Source organism: Oncorhynchus clarkii, unplaced genomic scaffold, assembly GCF_045791955.1.
Source record: "Oncorhynchus clarkii lewisi isolate Uvic-CL-2024 unplaced genomic scaffold, UVic_Ocla_1.0 unplaced_contig_5476_pilon_pilon, whole genome shotgun sequence".
NCBI classification, from domain to species: Eukaryota; Metazoa; Chordata; class Actinopteri; order Salmoniformes; family Salmonidae; genus Oncorhynchus; species Oncorhynchus clarkii.
The window spans coordinates 42,754-59,211 of record NW_027258543.1 but is presented as its reverse complement, the minus strand read 5'-3'; the positions used below and the strand labels follow the sequence as shown (position 1 = coordinate 59,211).

Here is a 16,458-nt window from a genome sequence, read left to right as displayed (position 1 = left end):
TAAACAGACACTTAAACTAACACTTGATACATAACAAATGTAGACTTTTTAAAGTGTTCATTGTTAGATCTTTCATAATGAACTTACAAGCAAACAGACATGTGACCTGTCAATGCCACGTTACACGGCGTGAATACTACGTCTACGTGACCTGAACGTGACATGTACTGTCTCCATTGACAGTCCATGTTAATTCGTGGCGGTATTTTATGGCGCTAGGAAGACGTTAGGTGACTTGGTGAGAGGTATCAGTAGCTTCACAAAGCTTAATTCTGGCACGAATCACCCCCCATACACTATTCACAGGACAAGAGATCCCTGGTCTGTTTTATTGATATTGAGCAATGTATCAAATATAGCCCTTTATTTATAATGGTACAGTTCAGTTGTATTTTACCTGAATTATGTATATTGTATGTGGACTATTGTCTCTAACAGTTTTTTCTTAGGGAAAACTTAATCCATTAAATTAGGTAATACTATTATTGATCACATTTTAACGCGATTTGTAATTATAATTTCCTCATCAAAATGATTGTAACTGTTTTTCTCAAAATGTGCTGCTGTTTTACAGCGAGACTGGCTGTCCGATTGTTGTCTGAATATAAGAATGTCAGTAAATCCGTGGAACTGTTCTGCGCTAGGCTACGTCAGAAATCGTGCCCAGCCAAAACACAACAAACCAAGCCACGCTGTCCACTGCCAAACCAGTGGCTGCTGCGGGCGCCCACAAATACTGACCCGGAATCAGTTCAAGCAGCCGTCATCGGTCATCCTATCCCTTCCTACATGGTTAAAATCCCTAACACTGATCTCTCATCAGGGCTAGCGTTGACTCCAGCTCAGACCGAACAAGGCTTGGCAAGCAGCGGTAGTCACACCCCTCTCTTGTATCAAATGGGTATTTAGGGTTTTTGACTGACGTTTGCAGCGACTACTACCGATTCAAGGCTGCCCTAGCAACCCGCTGGATGAGCCAACCATAGCGGCGCAAGGCTTGACCCTCTGCGGCTACTGGAGACATGCCTGCTTGGAGAGAGGAAACGACAGACATCCGAGAGAGCTGCGGAACAGCGTGGCTGGCGACCCAAAAGCAGGACTATAAAAAAAATGACACTTCTGGTACTTTAAAGGCACGGTAGCGTGAATGAAGGATTTATGGAAAGAAGATTTGAGCACAGGAACAGGTTCGGCGTGAGCGGCAAGCTTTGACGTTACAGTGGATTACACTGTAGATGTAGGCTCATTTTTATACATTTTTAATTACATTGTGTTGTCACTTTCGGTGACCAAATTGACACTTGTAGCTTTCATTCAAGCTTCTATTTTGGAGACTTTGTGAGTTACCAGATATTATTTTTGAATCGTAATATAAACAGTCGAAGAACACCACATTCAATTTGACTCTCTTCTTTGCTCCTTTGATTCGTGCGTCACACAGCTCAAATCTCGAGTTGGAGGAGAAACGGAAGAAGTGAACAGTCGTGTACACGGTGTTCCATGATGGAACATAATCATTCTTCACCGTGAGGATGAACCACAGAACCAGCCCCGCCAAGGCTTACGATTTTCTGCTCAAGTTTCTCCTGGTCGGGGACAGCGATGTGGGAAAGGGGGAGATACTTGCGAGCCTCGAGGACGGAGCCAGCGAGTCTCCATATGGCTACAACATGGGTGAGTGTCCAGTTTACAACAGTGTAAATACAAAGAAACAAACAATACATTTTCATTTCAAACATTTTATTTATAGAAAAGGTTTAATTAACATGACTTCTACGCCGTGCTTCTACATCTGCTTTGCTTGCTGTTTGTGGTTTTAGGCTGGGTTTCTGTACAGCACGTTGTGACATAGCCTGATGTAGAAAGGGCTTTATAAATACATTTGATTGATTTGATGTTATGATCACCACGAATCGAAATATTGAAAGGAACATATATGGATTGCGCAACACAAACCAGTGATCACACGCAGTCCATTTTATGCACAACTCGTTATGGCTGGTACAGTACATGTCATCTGAGCCCAGAAAAGCGCAGTGGTCGTCATTCCTTAGCTAGCCAGTGCACATTCTTGAAGTTAAATGCGGTTATATTTGGGATTAGTGGACTAAGACCATGGCTGGGCATGTCATCTTGGACGTCTGCGAGTCAGTGTATCCCAAATGGTGCACTACTTCTGACTAGGGCCCATATTACTCTGGTCAAAAGTAGTGCCCTATTTAGGGAATATGGTGCCATTTCGGACCAGAGTATGGATGATCATCACGAAGGACAAGACATATTATGGCCTTTGATGTCACCCACCAGTGTCAGAGCTTGACAGTCTTCTAGGGGGGAAAAAACAATGGATGTTTTATTACTGGAGATATTGACTGACTTGTTGCACTCTGCCATAAGAGGTTGACTGTAATATTACAGTCATCTGTCAGATAACTGGTTCTCCACCCCCATCTCTCTTTCTCTCTCCCCCCAATATCTCTTTCTCCCCCATCTCTCTCTCTCTCTCCCCCCATCTCTCTCTCTCCCCCCATCTCTCTCTCTCCCCCATCTCTCTCTCTCTCCCCCCATCTCTCTCTCTCTCTATCCCCCATCTCTCTATCCCCACCATCTCTCTCTCTCTCTCTCCCCCATCTCTCTCTCTCTCCCCCATCTCTCTCTCTCTCTCTCTCCCCCATCTCTCTCTCTCTCTCTCCCCCATCTCTCTCTCTCTCCCCCCATCGCTCTCTCTCTCTCTCCCCCATCTCTCTCTCTCCCTCCCCCATCTCTCTCCCCCATCTCTCTCTCTCCCCCCATCTCTCTCCCCCCCATCTCTCTTGCTCTCTCGATCTCTCTAATATCCCTTATCCGCGTCCCTAAATAAGAAATCCACACCGTAACAATGTGCCATAATGTACCTTGTACTTCAACATAAAAGAAGTGTAATGAAATCTTGGCCATATAATGTCTCACCACCCATTGATTTTCACAATGTATAACTTGAGTGTGCTACCCTAAAGGTGGTAGGTAGATGTTGATTTCGGGCATGTCTGAGCTTGTTTCTTCAACCGTGGGAAAACTCTCTCTCTCTAGCGTTGGTTCGAAGGCACGTCCAAGCTTGTTTCTTCAACCGTGGGAAAAGTCTCTCCAGTGTTGGTCGAAGGCAGCTCAGACATCAGACAGCTATTCAGGAAAAGCACACACCAATGCTTTCCAATAAGTCAATACCTCCAGTACTGCCCGAGCCACGGTTTTTCCACAGCAATCATCATACACACTGCAAGAAGAATGCTGAGGGGAAACACAAGAGCTACGGCAGGGCATGATACAATAATTAGGTTGTGAGCATAAATGCATATTTCTGTTCTCTGTAAGTAAAAAAAACAAAACAATGAAGTGCATCCTATGTTTGTGTATATAATACAGACTTGGGAGAGAGTACCTCAGGGACTGACTCTACTAGTTCCAGGCCTGGGGAGAGAGTACCTCAGGGACTGACTCTACTAGTTCCAGGCCTGGGGAGAGAGTACCTCAGGGACTGACTCTACTAGTTCCAGGCCTGGGGAGAGAGTACCTCAGGGACTGACTCTTCTAGTTCCAGGCCTGGGGAGAGAGTACCTCAGGGACTGACTCTTCTAGTTCCAGGCCTGGGGAGAGAGTACCTCAGGGACTGACTCTACTAGTTCCAGGCCTGGGGAGAGAGTACCTCAGGGACTGACTCTACTAGTTCCAGGCCTGGGGAGAGAGTACCTCAGGGACTGACTCTACTAGTTCCAGGCCTGGGGAGAGAGTACCTCAGGGACTGACTCTTCTAGTTCCAGGCCTGGGGAGAGAGTACCTCAGGGACTGACTCTTCTAGTTCCAGGCCTGGGGAGAGAGTACCTCAGGGACTGACTCTACTAGTTCCAGGCCTGGGGAGAGAGTACCTCAGGGACTGACTCTACTAGTTCCAGGCCTGGGGAGAGAGTACCTCAGGGACTGACTCTTCTAGTTCCAGGCCTGGGGAGAGAGTACCTCAGGGACTGACTCTACTAGTTCCAGGCCTGGGGAGAGAGTACCTCAGGGACTGACTCTACTAGTTCCAGGCCTGGGGAGAGAGTACCTCAGGGACTGACTCTACTAGTTCCAGGCCTGGGGAGAGAGTACCTCAGGGACTGACTCTACTAGTTCCAGGCCTGGGGAGAGAGTACCTCAGGGACTGACTCTTCTAGTTCCAGGCCTGGGGAGAGAGTACCTCAGGGACTGACTCTTCTAGTTCCAGGCCTGGGGAGAGAGTACCTCAGGGACTGACTCTACTAGTTCCAGGCCTGGGGAGAGAGTACCTCAGGGACTGACTCTACTAGTTCCAGGCCTGGGGAGAGAGTACCTCAGGGACTGACTCTTCTAGTTCCAGGCCTGGGGAGAGAGTACCTCAGGGACTGACTCTACTAGTTCCAGGCCTGGGGAGAGAGTACCTCAGGGACTGACTCTTCTAGTTCCAGGCCTGGGGAGAGAGTACCTCAGGGACTGACTCTTCTAGTTCCAGGCCTGGGGAGAGAGTACCTCAGGGACTGACTCTTCTAGTTCCAGGCCTGGGGAGAGAGTACCTCAGGGACTGACTCTACTAGTTCCAGGCCTGGGGAGAGAGTACCTCAGGGACTGACTCTACTAGTTCCAGGCCTGGGGAGAGAGTACCTCAGGGACTGACTCTTCTAGTTCCAGGCCTGGGGAGAGAGTACCTCAGGGACTGACTCTACTAGTTCCAGGCCTGGGGAGAGAGTACCTCAGGGACTGACTCTACTAGTTCCAGGCCTGGGGAGAGAGTACCTCAGGGACTGACTCTTCTAGTTCCAGGCCTGGGGAGAGAGTACCTCAGGGACTGACTCTACTAGTTCCAGGCCTGGGGAGAGAGTACCTCAGGGACTGACTCTACTAGTTCCAGGCCTGGGGAGAGAGTACCTCAGGGACTGACTCTACTAGTTCCAGGCCTGGGGAGAGAGTACCTCAGGGACTGACTCTACTAGTTCCAGGCCTGGGGAGAGAGTACCTCAGGGACTGACTCTACTAGTTCCAGGCCTGGGGAGAGAGTACCTCAGGGACTGACTCTTCTAGTTCCAGGCCTGGGGAGAGAGTACCTCAGGGACTGACTCTTCTAGTTCCAGGCCTGGGGAGAGAGTACCTCAGGGACTGACTCTTCTAGTTCCAGGCCTGGGGAGAGAGTACCTCAGGGACTGACTCTACTAGTTCCAGGCCTGGGGAGAGAGTACCTCAGGGACTGACTCTACTAGTTCCAGGCCTGGGGAGAGAGTACCTCAGGGACTGACTCTACTAGTTCCAGGCCTGGGGAGAGAGTACCTCAGGGACTGACTCTACTAGTTCCAGGCCTGGGGAGAGAGTACCTCAGGGACTGACTCTACTAGTTCCAGGCCTGGGGAGAGAGTACCTCAGGGACTGACTCTACTAGTTCCAGGCCTGGGGAGAGAGTACCTCAGGGACTGACTCTACTAGTTCCAGGCCTGGGGAGAGAGTACCTCAGGGACTGACTCTTCTAGTTCCAGGCCTGGGGAGAGAGTACCTCAGGGACTGACTCTACTAGTTCCAGGCCTGGGGAGAGAGTACCTCAGGGACTGACTCTTCTAGTTCCAGGCCTGGGGAGAGAGTACCTCAGGGACTGACTCTACTAGTTCCAGACCTGGGGAGAGAGTACCTCAGGGACTGACTCTACTAGTTCCAGGCCTGGGGAGAGAGTACCTCAGGGACTGACTCTTCTAGTTCCAGGCCTGGGGAGAGAGTACCTCAGGGACTGACTCTTCTAGTTCCAGGCCTGGGGAGAGAGTACCTCAGGGACTGACTCTTCTAGTTCCAGGCCTGGGGAGAGAGTACCTCAGGGACTGACTCTACTAGTTCCAGGCCTGGGGAGAGAGTACCTCAGGGACTGACTCTACTAGTTCCAGGCCTGGGGAGAGAGTACCTCAGGGACTGACTCTTCTAGTTCAAGGCTTGGGGAGAGAGTACCTCAGGGACTGACTCTACTAGTTCCAGGCCTGGGGAGAGAGTACCTCAGGGACTGACTCTTCTAGTTCAAGGCTTGGGGAGAGAGTACCTCAGGGACTGACTCTTCTAGTTCCAGGCCTGGGGAGAGAGTACCTCAGGGACTGACTCTTCTAGTTCCAGGCCTGGGGAGAGAGTACCTCAGGAAGAATGTTTGGTAGGTTACTTTCTAAGTGTAATTTGTTAGGTTCTAGTTACCTGACAAATTTTAATTAGGAAAGTAACTTTTGGATTACCCAAACCCCATAAAGTAATCTAATTACTTTTAGACTATGCTCCCCTTAAGAGGCATTAGAAAAATACAAACATTTAAATTGAATGACATCTATATCTAAGATAAATCAATGTTAGAGTTTACATAGCTGGCCATAATTTCTTTGCGTTTTACTTTATGCGTTGGTTATGTAGGCTTCATTGCTTTGCACTACAGATAATAAGAATAATAGGATTAGACTGTTTTTACATTAAAAACCAGTCTGTCAGATTTCCTGTCATTCCAATTAATTTCATAGGCCTACCCCTTGATCTAAAAGTATAGGACTTGGAAATATAGATGAGCCAAATTGTTTTACCGGAGCATAACCCAAAAACTATGGACTTATTAGCCTACTCTGTTGTTTATGACTTTGTTGTCCTGGAGGACTGATTGGGCTTATTGCTTCCAGTTGAAAAGGAAATGCTGCTCTCATGGAATGGAATCCTTTCGTTTCAGCACTACCGATATGTGCTATTTGCATGTTAAAATATATGCCATATGCTGCATTTGCTATAGACCTAATGTTTACGTTTTTGTTCGTGACACTTTTTGATAACTCGATAGTTTGCCTTTTTAAGTCTTATCAAAAGTGTACGAGTTTTAGCATGTGTCTGTAAGGCCTATCAATATTTTTGTGGAATCAGCACAAATTCGATTGAGCAATAAAAGCCCCACCTTAAAATAAACTTGTTTTTGACAGTACAGAGCACTATACCACAGTGGAGTTTAGAAGGAAGGAACTACCTCAAACTTTTATTCCATAGGCTGGGATCCATCCGCACTATGCAGCTGTTGCAAGAGCGCATTTTTCGCAGGTTGACGTTTCTTGGCATGAGTCTCGTCCTGGAGCCAGAGCTGAGCGGTTTCCACTAAATGGGGAAAGCTGCAAAGTCAAAATTGGCTGTATTGTAAAAATGTATGAAAACAATTAATTTATGGTAACGGTTAGGCATTATGGTTAGCAGTGTGGTTAGGTTTAAAATCTGGTTTTATGACTTTGTGGCTGTGCCAGCTAGTGACCACCCACTGGGCACACCACGTCATTTCAACATGGATAATATTTGGTTGAGATTACAACCTATATTCACCCACACAAAAAGACAGCCAAACGTTAGTTGAATTACCAAAGTGTTACCACTATGTGTTCAACCATATAAAAGCACTACCAAATTCCAATGAAAAAAACAATGTCAGAATTTTGGTTTAGTTGTCACAACATGTCTAATAACTATGCTTTCCACCATTTTAAAAGCATGGCAAAGTTCAAAAGGTTAATAGAATGTCAGATATTTGGTTTATTTATTCAACAGATTGTGTTATAACTGTGCTTTATCTGACAGCAGAACCAAATGACCTGGATTACAGTTGAGATTACATTAAAACTACATGGTGCAAGTGATCAATGCCGTTGGAGATTCTGTACAGATTATCACAGTCCTGTGACGACCTATTCATGCTATCTTGAACATGCACCCTTTAAATTATTATATAAGATATTATATATATATATATATTAGTTACGAGTAACCTCAATGTGGGCATGTATGTTTTATTCAATTATGGTTGAATGTTACATTAGTTTGTAAAATGGCCTTAACTTCAGGCAATTTACTGGATTACAAAAGTAATATTGTGTTTGGTTGACAACGCAACCAAATATCAACATTCAACTGAAATGTATTTATTGTTTGGATAGTTCCATCTGAGTCACTGGTTTAATCCCATTCTTTAACTTTTATTTTAGGTTGAGTTGGAGATATGAATCCTTGTTAATAAGACATTTATTGTACTTCAAAAATGATATTGAATTGTGTTTGGTTGTCAACACAGCCAAATATCAACATTTGAAGGAGTTTTATCTTCTGCCTGGAAAGTTCCAGCTGTGCCATTGACTTAGTCTGGCTTTAATTCCAGTCTACAAATTGTTAATTGAAATGTTGGATTCCCTTCTCCATCTCAACCAAAAATATAACTTAAAGAATAGGACTAAATCAATTATAACTTTATTTAAATAAAGTTTAATTTAGTCCTATTCTTTAACATATATATATATATATATATATATATATATATGTATGTATGTGTGTGTGTTAAAGAATGACTAAATTAAAAACTTTATTTTATATATATATATATATATATATATATATAATGTGTGTACCAGTCAAATGTTTGGACACACAAACTCATTCAAGGGTTTTTCTTTATTTTTACTGTTTTCTACACCTCGAGCTCAACCTCAACAAGACAGAGCTGTTCTTCCTGCCCGAAAAGGCCTGCCCACTCCAAGACCTCTCCATCACGGTTAACAACTCCACAGTGTCGCCCTCCCAGAGTCAAAGAACGTTGGCGTGACCCTGGACAACACCCTGTCATTCTCTGCAAACATCAAAGCAGTGACTCGCTCCTGCAGGTTCATGCTCTGCAATATCCGTAGTGTACAATCCTACCTCACACAGCAAGTGGCACATCCTAATCCAGGCACTTGTCATCTCCCGTCTGGACTACTGCAACTCACTGTTGGCTGGGCTCCCAGCTCCCTGCTTGTTCCATCCTCTGCACACTCCACTGGCTTCCAGTCGAAGCTCGCATCCACTACCAGACCATGGTACTTGCCCACAGGGCAGCAAGATGTACTACCCCTCGCTACCTTCAGCCTAAGATTGAGACTTGTCCCGAAGCCACTCCTGCATTGTCTTGGCTGTGTGCTTAGGGTTGTTGCCCTGTTGGAAGGTGAACCTTCGCCCCAGTCTGAGGTCTTTAGGTTTTCATCAAGGATCTCTCTGTACTTTGGTCCGTTCATCTTTTTCACGACCCTGACTAGTCCCTCAGTCCCTGCCACTGAAAACATCCCCACACCATGATGCTGCCAACACTATGCTTCACCATAGGGATGGTGCCACCACCATGCCTCACTAGTCTCCCAGTCCCTGCCGCTGAACAACATCCAAACAACATGATGCTGCCACCACCATGCTTCACCGTAGGGATGGTGCCACCACCATGCTTCACTGTAGGGATGGTGCCACCACCATGCTTCACTAGTCCCTCAGTCCCTGCCGCTGAACAACATCCCCACAACATGATGCTGCTACCACCGTGCTTCACCGTAGGGATGGTGCCACCACCATGCTTCACTAGTTCCTCAGTCCCTGCCGCTGAACAACATCCCCACAACATGATGCTGCTACCACCATGCTTCACTAGTCCCTCAGTCCCTGCCACTGAACAACATCCCCACAACATGATGCTGCTACCACCGTGCTTCACCGTAGGGATGGTGCCACCACCATGCTTCACTAGTCCCTCAATCCCTGCCGCTGAACAAAATCCCCACAACATGATGCTGCTACCACCGTGCTTCACCGTAGGGATGATGCCAGGTTATCTCCAGACATGACGCTTGGTTTCATCAGACCGGATAATATTTATTCTCATGGTCTGAGAGTCTTTTTAGGTGGCTTTTGGCAAACTCCAAGCAGGATGTCATGTGCCTTTTACTGAGGAGTGGCTTCCGTCTGGCCACTCTACCATAAAGCCTGATTGGTGGAGTGCTGCAGAGATGGTTGTCCACCTGGAAGGTTCTCCCATCGCCACAGAGGAACTCTAGAGCTCTAGTCATAGTGACCATCGGGTTCTTGGTCATCTCCCTGACCAAGGCCCTTCTCCCCAGATTGCTCAGTTTGGCTGGGCGTCCAGCTCCAGGAAGAATCTTGGTAGTTCCAAATTCTTCCATTTTAGAATGATGGAGGCCACTGTTTATGGGGACCTTCAATGCTGGAGAATTGTTTTGGTACCCTTCGCCAGATCTGTGCTCGACACAATCCTGTCTCGGAGCCATACATACAATTCCTTTGACCTTATGGCTTGGTTTTTGCTATGACATGCACTGTCAACTGGGGAAGCGTTCATAGACAGTTGTGTGCCTTTCCAAATCATGTCCAATCAATTGAATTTACCATAGGGGGACTCCAATCAAATTGTAGAAACATCTCAAGGATGATCAATGGAAACAGGATGCACCTGAGCTCAATTTCAGGTCTCATAGCAAAGGGTCTGAATACTTATGTAAATTAGGTATTTCTGTTTTCTATTTTTAATAAATTTGGTATTTCTAAAAACCTGTTTTCACTTTGTCATTATGGGGTATTGTGTGTGTGTGTGTGTGTGTGTCGCTGAGGATTATTATTTGGTTTATCCATTTTCAAATAAGGCTGTAATATAACAACATTTGGAAAAAGGCAAGGGGTCTGAATACTTTCCGAAGGCACAACACGACCAAAAGTATGTGGACACCAGCTCTTCGAACATCTCATTCCAAAGTTGGTCCCCTCTTTGCTGCTATAACAGCCTTCACTTTTCTGGGAAGGCTGTTCACTAGATGTTGGAACATTGCTGCAGGGACTTGCTTCCATTCAGCCACAACAGCATTAGTGAGGTCGGGCACTGATGTTCAGCGTTTAGGCCTGGCTCGCAGTCGGCGTTCCAATTAATTCCAAAGGTGTTTGATGGGGTTCAGGTTCTGTGCAGCCCAGTCAAGTTCTTCCACACCGATCTCGACAAACGATATCTTAATTGCCTAGTGCACAAAGCGAGGTCTATAATCATGATGAAACAGGAAAGAGACTTCCCCAAACTGTTGCCACAAAGTTTGAATCACAGAATCGTCTAGAATGTCATTGTATGTTGTAGCATCAAGATTTCCCTTCACTGGAACTAAGGGATCCAGCCCGAACCATTAAACCAGACCCAGACCATTATTCCTCCTCCACCGAACTTTACTGTTGGCACAATGCATTGTGGCAGGTAGCGTCCTCCTGGCATCCACCAAACCCATTCTCGTCGGTTGGACTGCCAGATGGTGAAGCGTGATTCATGAGTCCAGAGAACGCGCTTCCACTGCTCCAGAGTCCAATGGCAGTGAGCTTTACACCACTCCAGTCGACGCTTGGCAGTGCGCATGGTGGTCTTAGGCTTGTGTGTGGCTGCTCGGCCATGGAAACCCATTTCATGAAGCTCCCGACTAACAGTTTTTGTGCTGACGTTGCTTCCAGAGGCAGTTTGGAACTCGGCAGGGAGTGTTGTAACTGATGACAGACAAATTTTACGCACTTCAGCACTTGGCGGTCACGTTCTGTGAGCTTGTGTGGCCTACCACTTTGCGGCTGAGCCGTTGTTGCTCCTAGACGTTTCCACTTCACAATAACAGCACTTACAGTTGACCGGGGCAGCTCTAGCAGGGAAGAAATTTGACACTGACTTGTTGGAAAGGTGGCATCCTATGATGGTTCCACGTTGAATATCACTGAGCTCATCAGTAAGGCCGTTCTACTGCCAATGTTTGTCTACGGAGGTTGCATGCCTGTGTGCTCGAAGTAGCTGAATCCTTAATTTAAAAGTAATCCTAGAAGTAATCATCTAATTGTTAAAAAGTATCTGTAATCTGATTTAAAATATTTTTTCTGGTACTTTTTTTGGAATCCGTTACATGTAATCTGTTACTTCCCAACCCTGCTCATTGGAGAGCACAGGAAAGAACTCTCTGGTAACCTCTTTGTTCTCTTTCGGGTCTGGCTGCTACACAGTCTTCTATTACAACTGATCTATTAGATATTGTGGGAAACCACTAGGTACGTTTATGATTTGGTAGCTTTGATGCTAGGTCTATTAGTGAACATGTATTGTATAATAAGTGAATTTGTCCAAATATATGTATGATATCTTCAAATGAGGGGACTAGATACATAAAATAATTTACTTTCTAAATGGTAAAACAGATCTGCATAAAAATACCCTCAAATGAAATCCAATGGAATGAGGGTAGTCAAGTGAATGTTGACAATGAGAAAAAGAGGGAGAGATAATAGGGTGAGAGAGGAATAGAGACAGAGATGATAGGGTGAGAGAGGAATAGAGACAGAGATGATAGGGTGAGAGAGGAATAGAGACAGAGGGACAGGGACAGAGATAATAGGGTGAGAGAGGAATAGAGACAGAGGGACAGGGACAGAGATAATAGGGCGAGAGAGGAATAGAGACAGAGATAATAGGGCGAGAGAGGAATAGAGACAGAGGGACGGGGACAGAGATAATAGGGCAAGAGAGGAATAGAGACAGAGGGACGGGGAGATGATGGGAGAGTCCGTTGTCACTACTAATAATTTGCTGGGAATATTCTAGAAGCTTGTAACGCCTCCATGATGTCTATTAACAGTACTGTCTGGTTGAGAGTTCACAACCCACTGTGACTATTTAAACCTACCCAAACTAGAAAACGTGGACAGGTGGCAGCATTCGCGCAAAACTGAAAGCAAGAACCACCGCATTAACCATGTCAAAGTGACTGGGAATAAGGACGAATACAAACAGTGTAGTTATTCCCTCCATAAGGCAGTCAAACAGGAAAACGGTCAGTATAGAGACAAAGTGGAGTCGCAATTCAACGGCACAAACACGAGACGTACAGTGCCTTGCGAAAGTATTCGGCCCCCTTGAACTTTGCGACCTTTTGCCACATTTCAGGCTTCAAAGTTAAAGATATAAAACTGTATTTTTTTGTGAAGAATCAACAACAAGTGGGACACAATCATGAAGTGAAACGACATTTATTGGATATTTCAAACTTTTTTAACAAATCAAAAACTGAAAAATTGGGCGTGCAAAATTATTCAGCCCCCTTAAGGTAATACTTTGTAGCGCCACCTTTTGCTGCGATTACAGCTGTAAGTCGCTTGGGGTATGTCTCTATCAGTTATGCACATCAAGAGACTGAAATTTCCCATTCCTCCTTGCAAAACAGCTCGAGCTCAGTGAGGTTGGATGGAGAGCATTTGTGAACAGCAGTTTTCAGTTCTTTCCACAGATTCTCGATTGGATTCAGGTCTGGACTTTGACTTGGCCATTCTAACACCTGGATATGTTTATTTTTGAACCATTCCATTGTAGATTTTGCTTTATGTTTTGGATCATTGTCTTGTTGGAAGACAAATCTCCGTCCCAGTCTCAGGTCTTTTGCAGACTCCATCAGGTTTTCTTCCAGAATGGTCCTGTATTTGGCTCCATCCATCTTCCCATCAATTTTAACCATCTTCCCTGTCCCTGCTGAAGAAAAGCAGGCCCAAACCATGATGCTGCCACCACCATGTTTGACAGTGGGGATGGTGTGTTCAGGGTGATGAGCTGTGTTGCTTTTACGCCAAACATAACGTTTTGCATTGTTGCCAAAAAGTTCAATTTTGGTTTCATCTGACCAGAGCACCTTCTTCCACATGTTTGGTGTGTCTCCCAGGTGGCTTGTGGCAAACTTTAAACGACACTTTATGGATATCTTTAAGAAATGGCTTTCTTCTTGCCACTCTTCCATAAAGGCCAGATTTGTGCAATATATGACTGATTGTTGTCCTATGGACAGAGTCTCCCACCTCAGCTGTAGATCTCTGCAGTTCATCCAGAGTGATCGTGGGCCTCTTGGCTGCATCTCTGATCAGTCTTCTCCTTGTATGAGCTGAAAGTTTAGAGGGACGGCCAGGTCTTGGTAGATTTGCAGTGGTCTGATACTCCTTCCATTTCAATATTATCGCTTGCACAGTGCTCCTTGGGATGTTTAAAGCTTGGGAAATATTTTTGTATCCAAATCCGGCTTTAAACTTCTTCACAACAGTATCTCGGACCTGCCTGGTGTGTTCCTTGTTCTTCATGATGCTCTCTGCGCTTTTAACGGACCTCTGAGACTATCACAGTGCAGGTGCATTTATACGGAGACTTGATTACACACAGGTGGATTGTATTTATCATCATTAGTCATTTAGGTCAACATTGGATCATTCAGAGATCCTCACTGAACTTCTGGAGAGAGTTTGCTGCACTGAAAGTAAAGGGTCTGAATAATTTTGCACGTCCAATTTTTCAGTTTTTGATTTGTTAAAAAAGTTTGAAATATCCAATAAATGTCGTTCCACTTCATGATTGTGTCCCACTTGTTGTTGATTCTTCACAAAAAAATACAGTTTTATATCTTTATGTTTGAAGCCTGAAATGTGGCAAAAGGTCGCAAAGTTCAAGGGGGCCGAATACTTTCGCAAGGCACTGTATGTGGCAGGGTCTACAGACAATCACGGACTACGAAGGGGAAAACCAGTCACGTCGCGGAAACCGACGTCTTGCTTCTGGACAAGCAACTTCTTCACCCACTTCGAGGATAACACAGTGCCACCGACGTGGCCTGTTTACAAGGACTGTGGGCTCTCCTTCTCCATGGCCAACTTGGCCTGCTACAAGGACTGTGGGCTCTCCTTCTCCATGGCCAACGTGGCCTGCTACAAGGACTGTGGGCTCTCCTTCTCCGTGGCCTGCTACAAGGACTGTAGGCTCTCCTTCTCCATGGCCGACGTGGCCTGTTACAAGGACTGTGGGCTCTCCTTCTCCGTGGCCTGCTACAAGGACTGTGGGCTCTCCTTCTCCATGGCCGACGTGGCCTGTTACAAGGACTGTGGGCTCTCCTTCTCCGTGGCCTGCTACAAGGACTGTGGGCTCTCCTTCTCCATGGCCGACGTGGCCTGTTACAAGGACTGTGGGCTCTCCTTCTCCGTGGCCTGTTACAAGGACTGTGGGCTCTCCTTCTCCGTGGCCTGCTACAAGGACTGTGGGCTCTCCTTCTCCATGGCCGACGTGGCCTGTTACAAGGACTGTGGGCTCTCCTTCTCCGTGGCCTGCTACAAGGACTGTGGGCTCTCCTTCTCCATGGCCGACGTGGCCTGTTACAAGGACTGTGGGCTCTCCTTCTCCATGGCCGACGTGAGTAAGACATGTTAAGACTGTTAACCCTCACAAGGCTGCCAGCCCAGACGGCATCCCTAGCCGCGTCCTCAGAGCATGCACAGACCACCTGGCTGGAGTGTTTATGGACATATTCAATCTCTCCCTATCTCAGTCTGCTGTCTCCACATGCTTCAAGATGTCAACTATTGTTCCTGTACCCAAGAAAGCAAAGGTAACTGAACTAAATGACTATCGCCCCGTAGCACTAACTTCTGTCATCATGAAGTGCTTTGAGAGGCTGGTTAAGGATCATATCACCTCTACCTTACCTGACACCCTAGACACACTTCAATTTGCTTACCCCCCCAATAGATCCACAGACGATGCAATCGCACTGCACACTGCACACTGCCCACTGCCCTATCCAATCTGGACAAGAGGAATACCTAATGTAAGATTGCTGTTCATTAACTATAGCTCAGCATTCAACACCCAGAGGGTGGTGGTGTCTGCCCAATGTATCACCAAACTACGTGCCCTCCAGGACACTTACAGCACCCGATGTCGCAGGAAGGCCAAAAAGATAATCAAGGACATCAACCACCTGAGCGAGGTCAGTACAGGTGCATCAAAGCTGGGACCGAGAAGCTGTTTTTCAGTCTATCTCAAGGCCATCAGACTGTTAAATAGCCATCACTAGCCAGCTTCCACCCAGTTACGCAACCCTGCACCTTAGAGGCTGCTGCCCTATATCCATAGACATGGAATCACTGGTCACTTTAATAATGGAACACTAGTCACTTTTATAATGTTTACATACTGCTTTACTCATCTCATATGTGTAGACTGTTTTCTATTCTACTGTATTTAAGTCAATGCCACCCCCGACAGTGCTTAGTCTAACATTTATATATTTATTAATTTCATTCTTCTGTACTGTTGGTGCTACAGTAGGAACACAAGCATTTTGCTACACCTGCAATAACATCTGCGAAATATGTGACCAATAGAATTTGATTTGATTTCCAGACAGCCTTCCCCATTCCCCTGGTTGGGGAGCTTTTCCAGGGTGAAATGAGTCTGTCATAGCCTGCCCTAAACAGAGAGGGTATACATCCTGACTGAGTCTGTCATAGCCTGCCCTAAACAGAGAGGGTATACATCCTAACTGAGTCTGTCATAGCCGGACCTCAACAGAGAGGATATACATCCTGAGTCTGTCATAGCCTGCCCTAAACAGAGAGGATATACATCCTGAGTCTGTCATAGCCTGCCCTAAACAGAGAGGATATACATCCTGAGTCTGTCATAGCCTGCCCTAAACAGAGAGGATATACATCCTAACTGAGTCTGTCATAGCCTGCCCCAAACAGAGAGGATATACATCCTAACTGAGTCTGTCATTGCCTGCCCTAAACAGAGAGGATATACATCCTGAG

At 46.0% G+C, this 16,458-nt stretch overlaps 1 protein-coding gene across 2 annotated transcripts in view; it reads left to right on the top strand.

The window, feature by feature from the left end:
• The first annotated feature begins 1,040 nt into the window (after positions 1 to 1,040).
• LOC139397295 (ras-related protein Rab-40B-like) overlaps positions 1,041 to 16,458 on the top strand; it is a 49,087-nt gene continuing 33,669 nt past the window's right edge. Inside the window, exons 1-2 of one of the 2 annotated variants that reach the window (XM_071144090.1) lie at positions 1,041 to 1,187; positions 1,442 to 1,674. In XM_071144090.1, the coding sequence (XP_071000191.1) occupies positions 1,533 to 1,674 (142 nt within the window). In that variant the 5' untranslated portion in view covers positions 1,041 to 1,187; positions 1,442 to 1,532. Of the gene's footprint in view, positions 1,238 to 1,441; positions 1,675 to 16,458 lie in introns of both variants that reach the window. The other variant, XM_071144089.1, reaches the window with a different exon arrangement.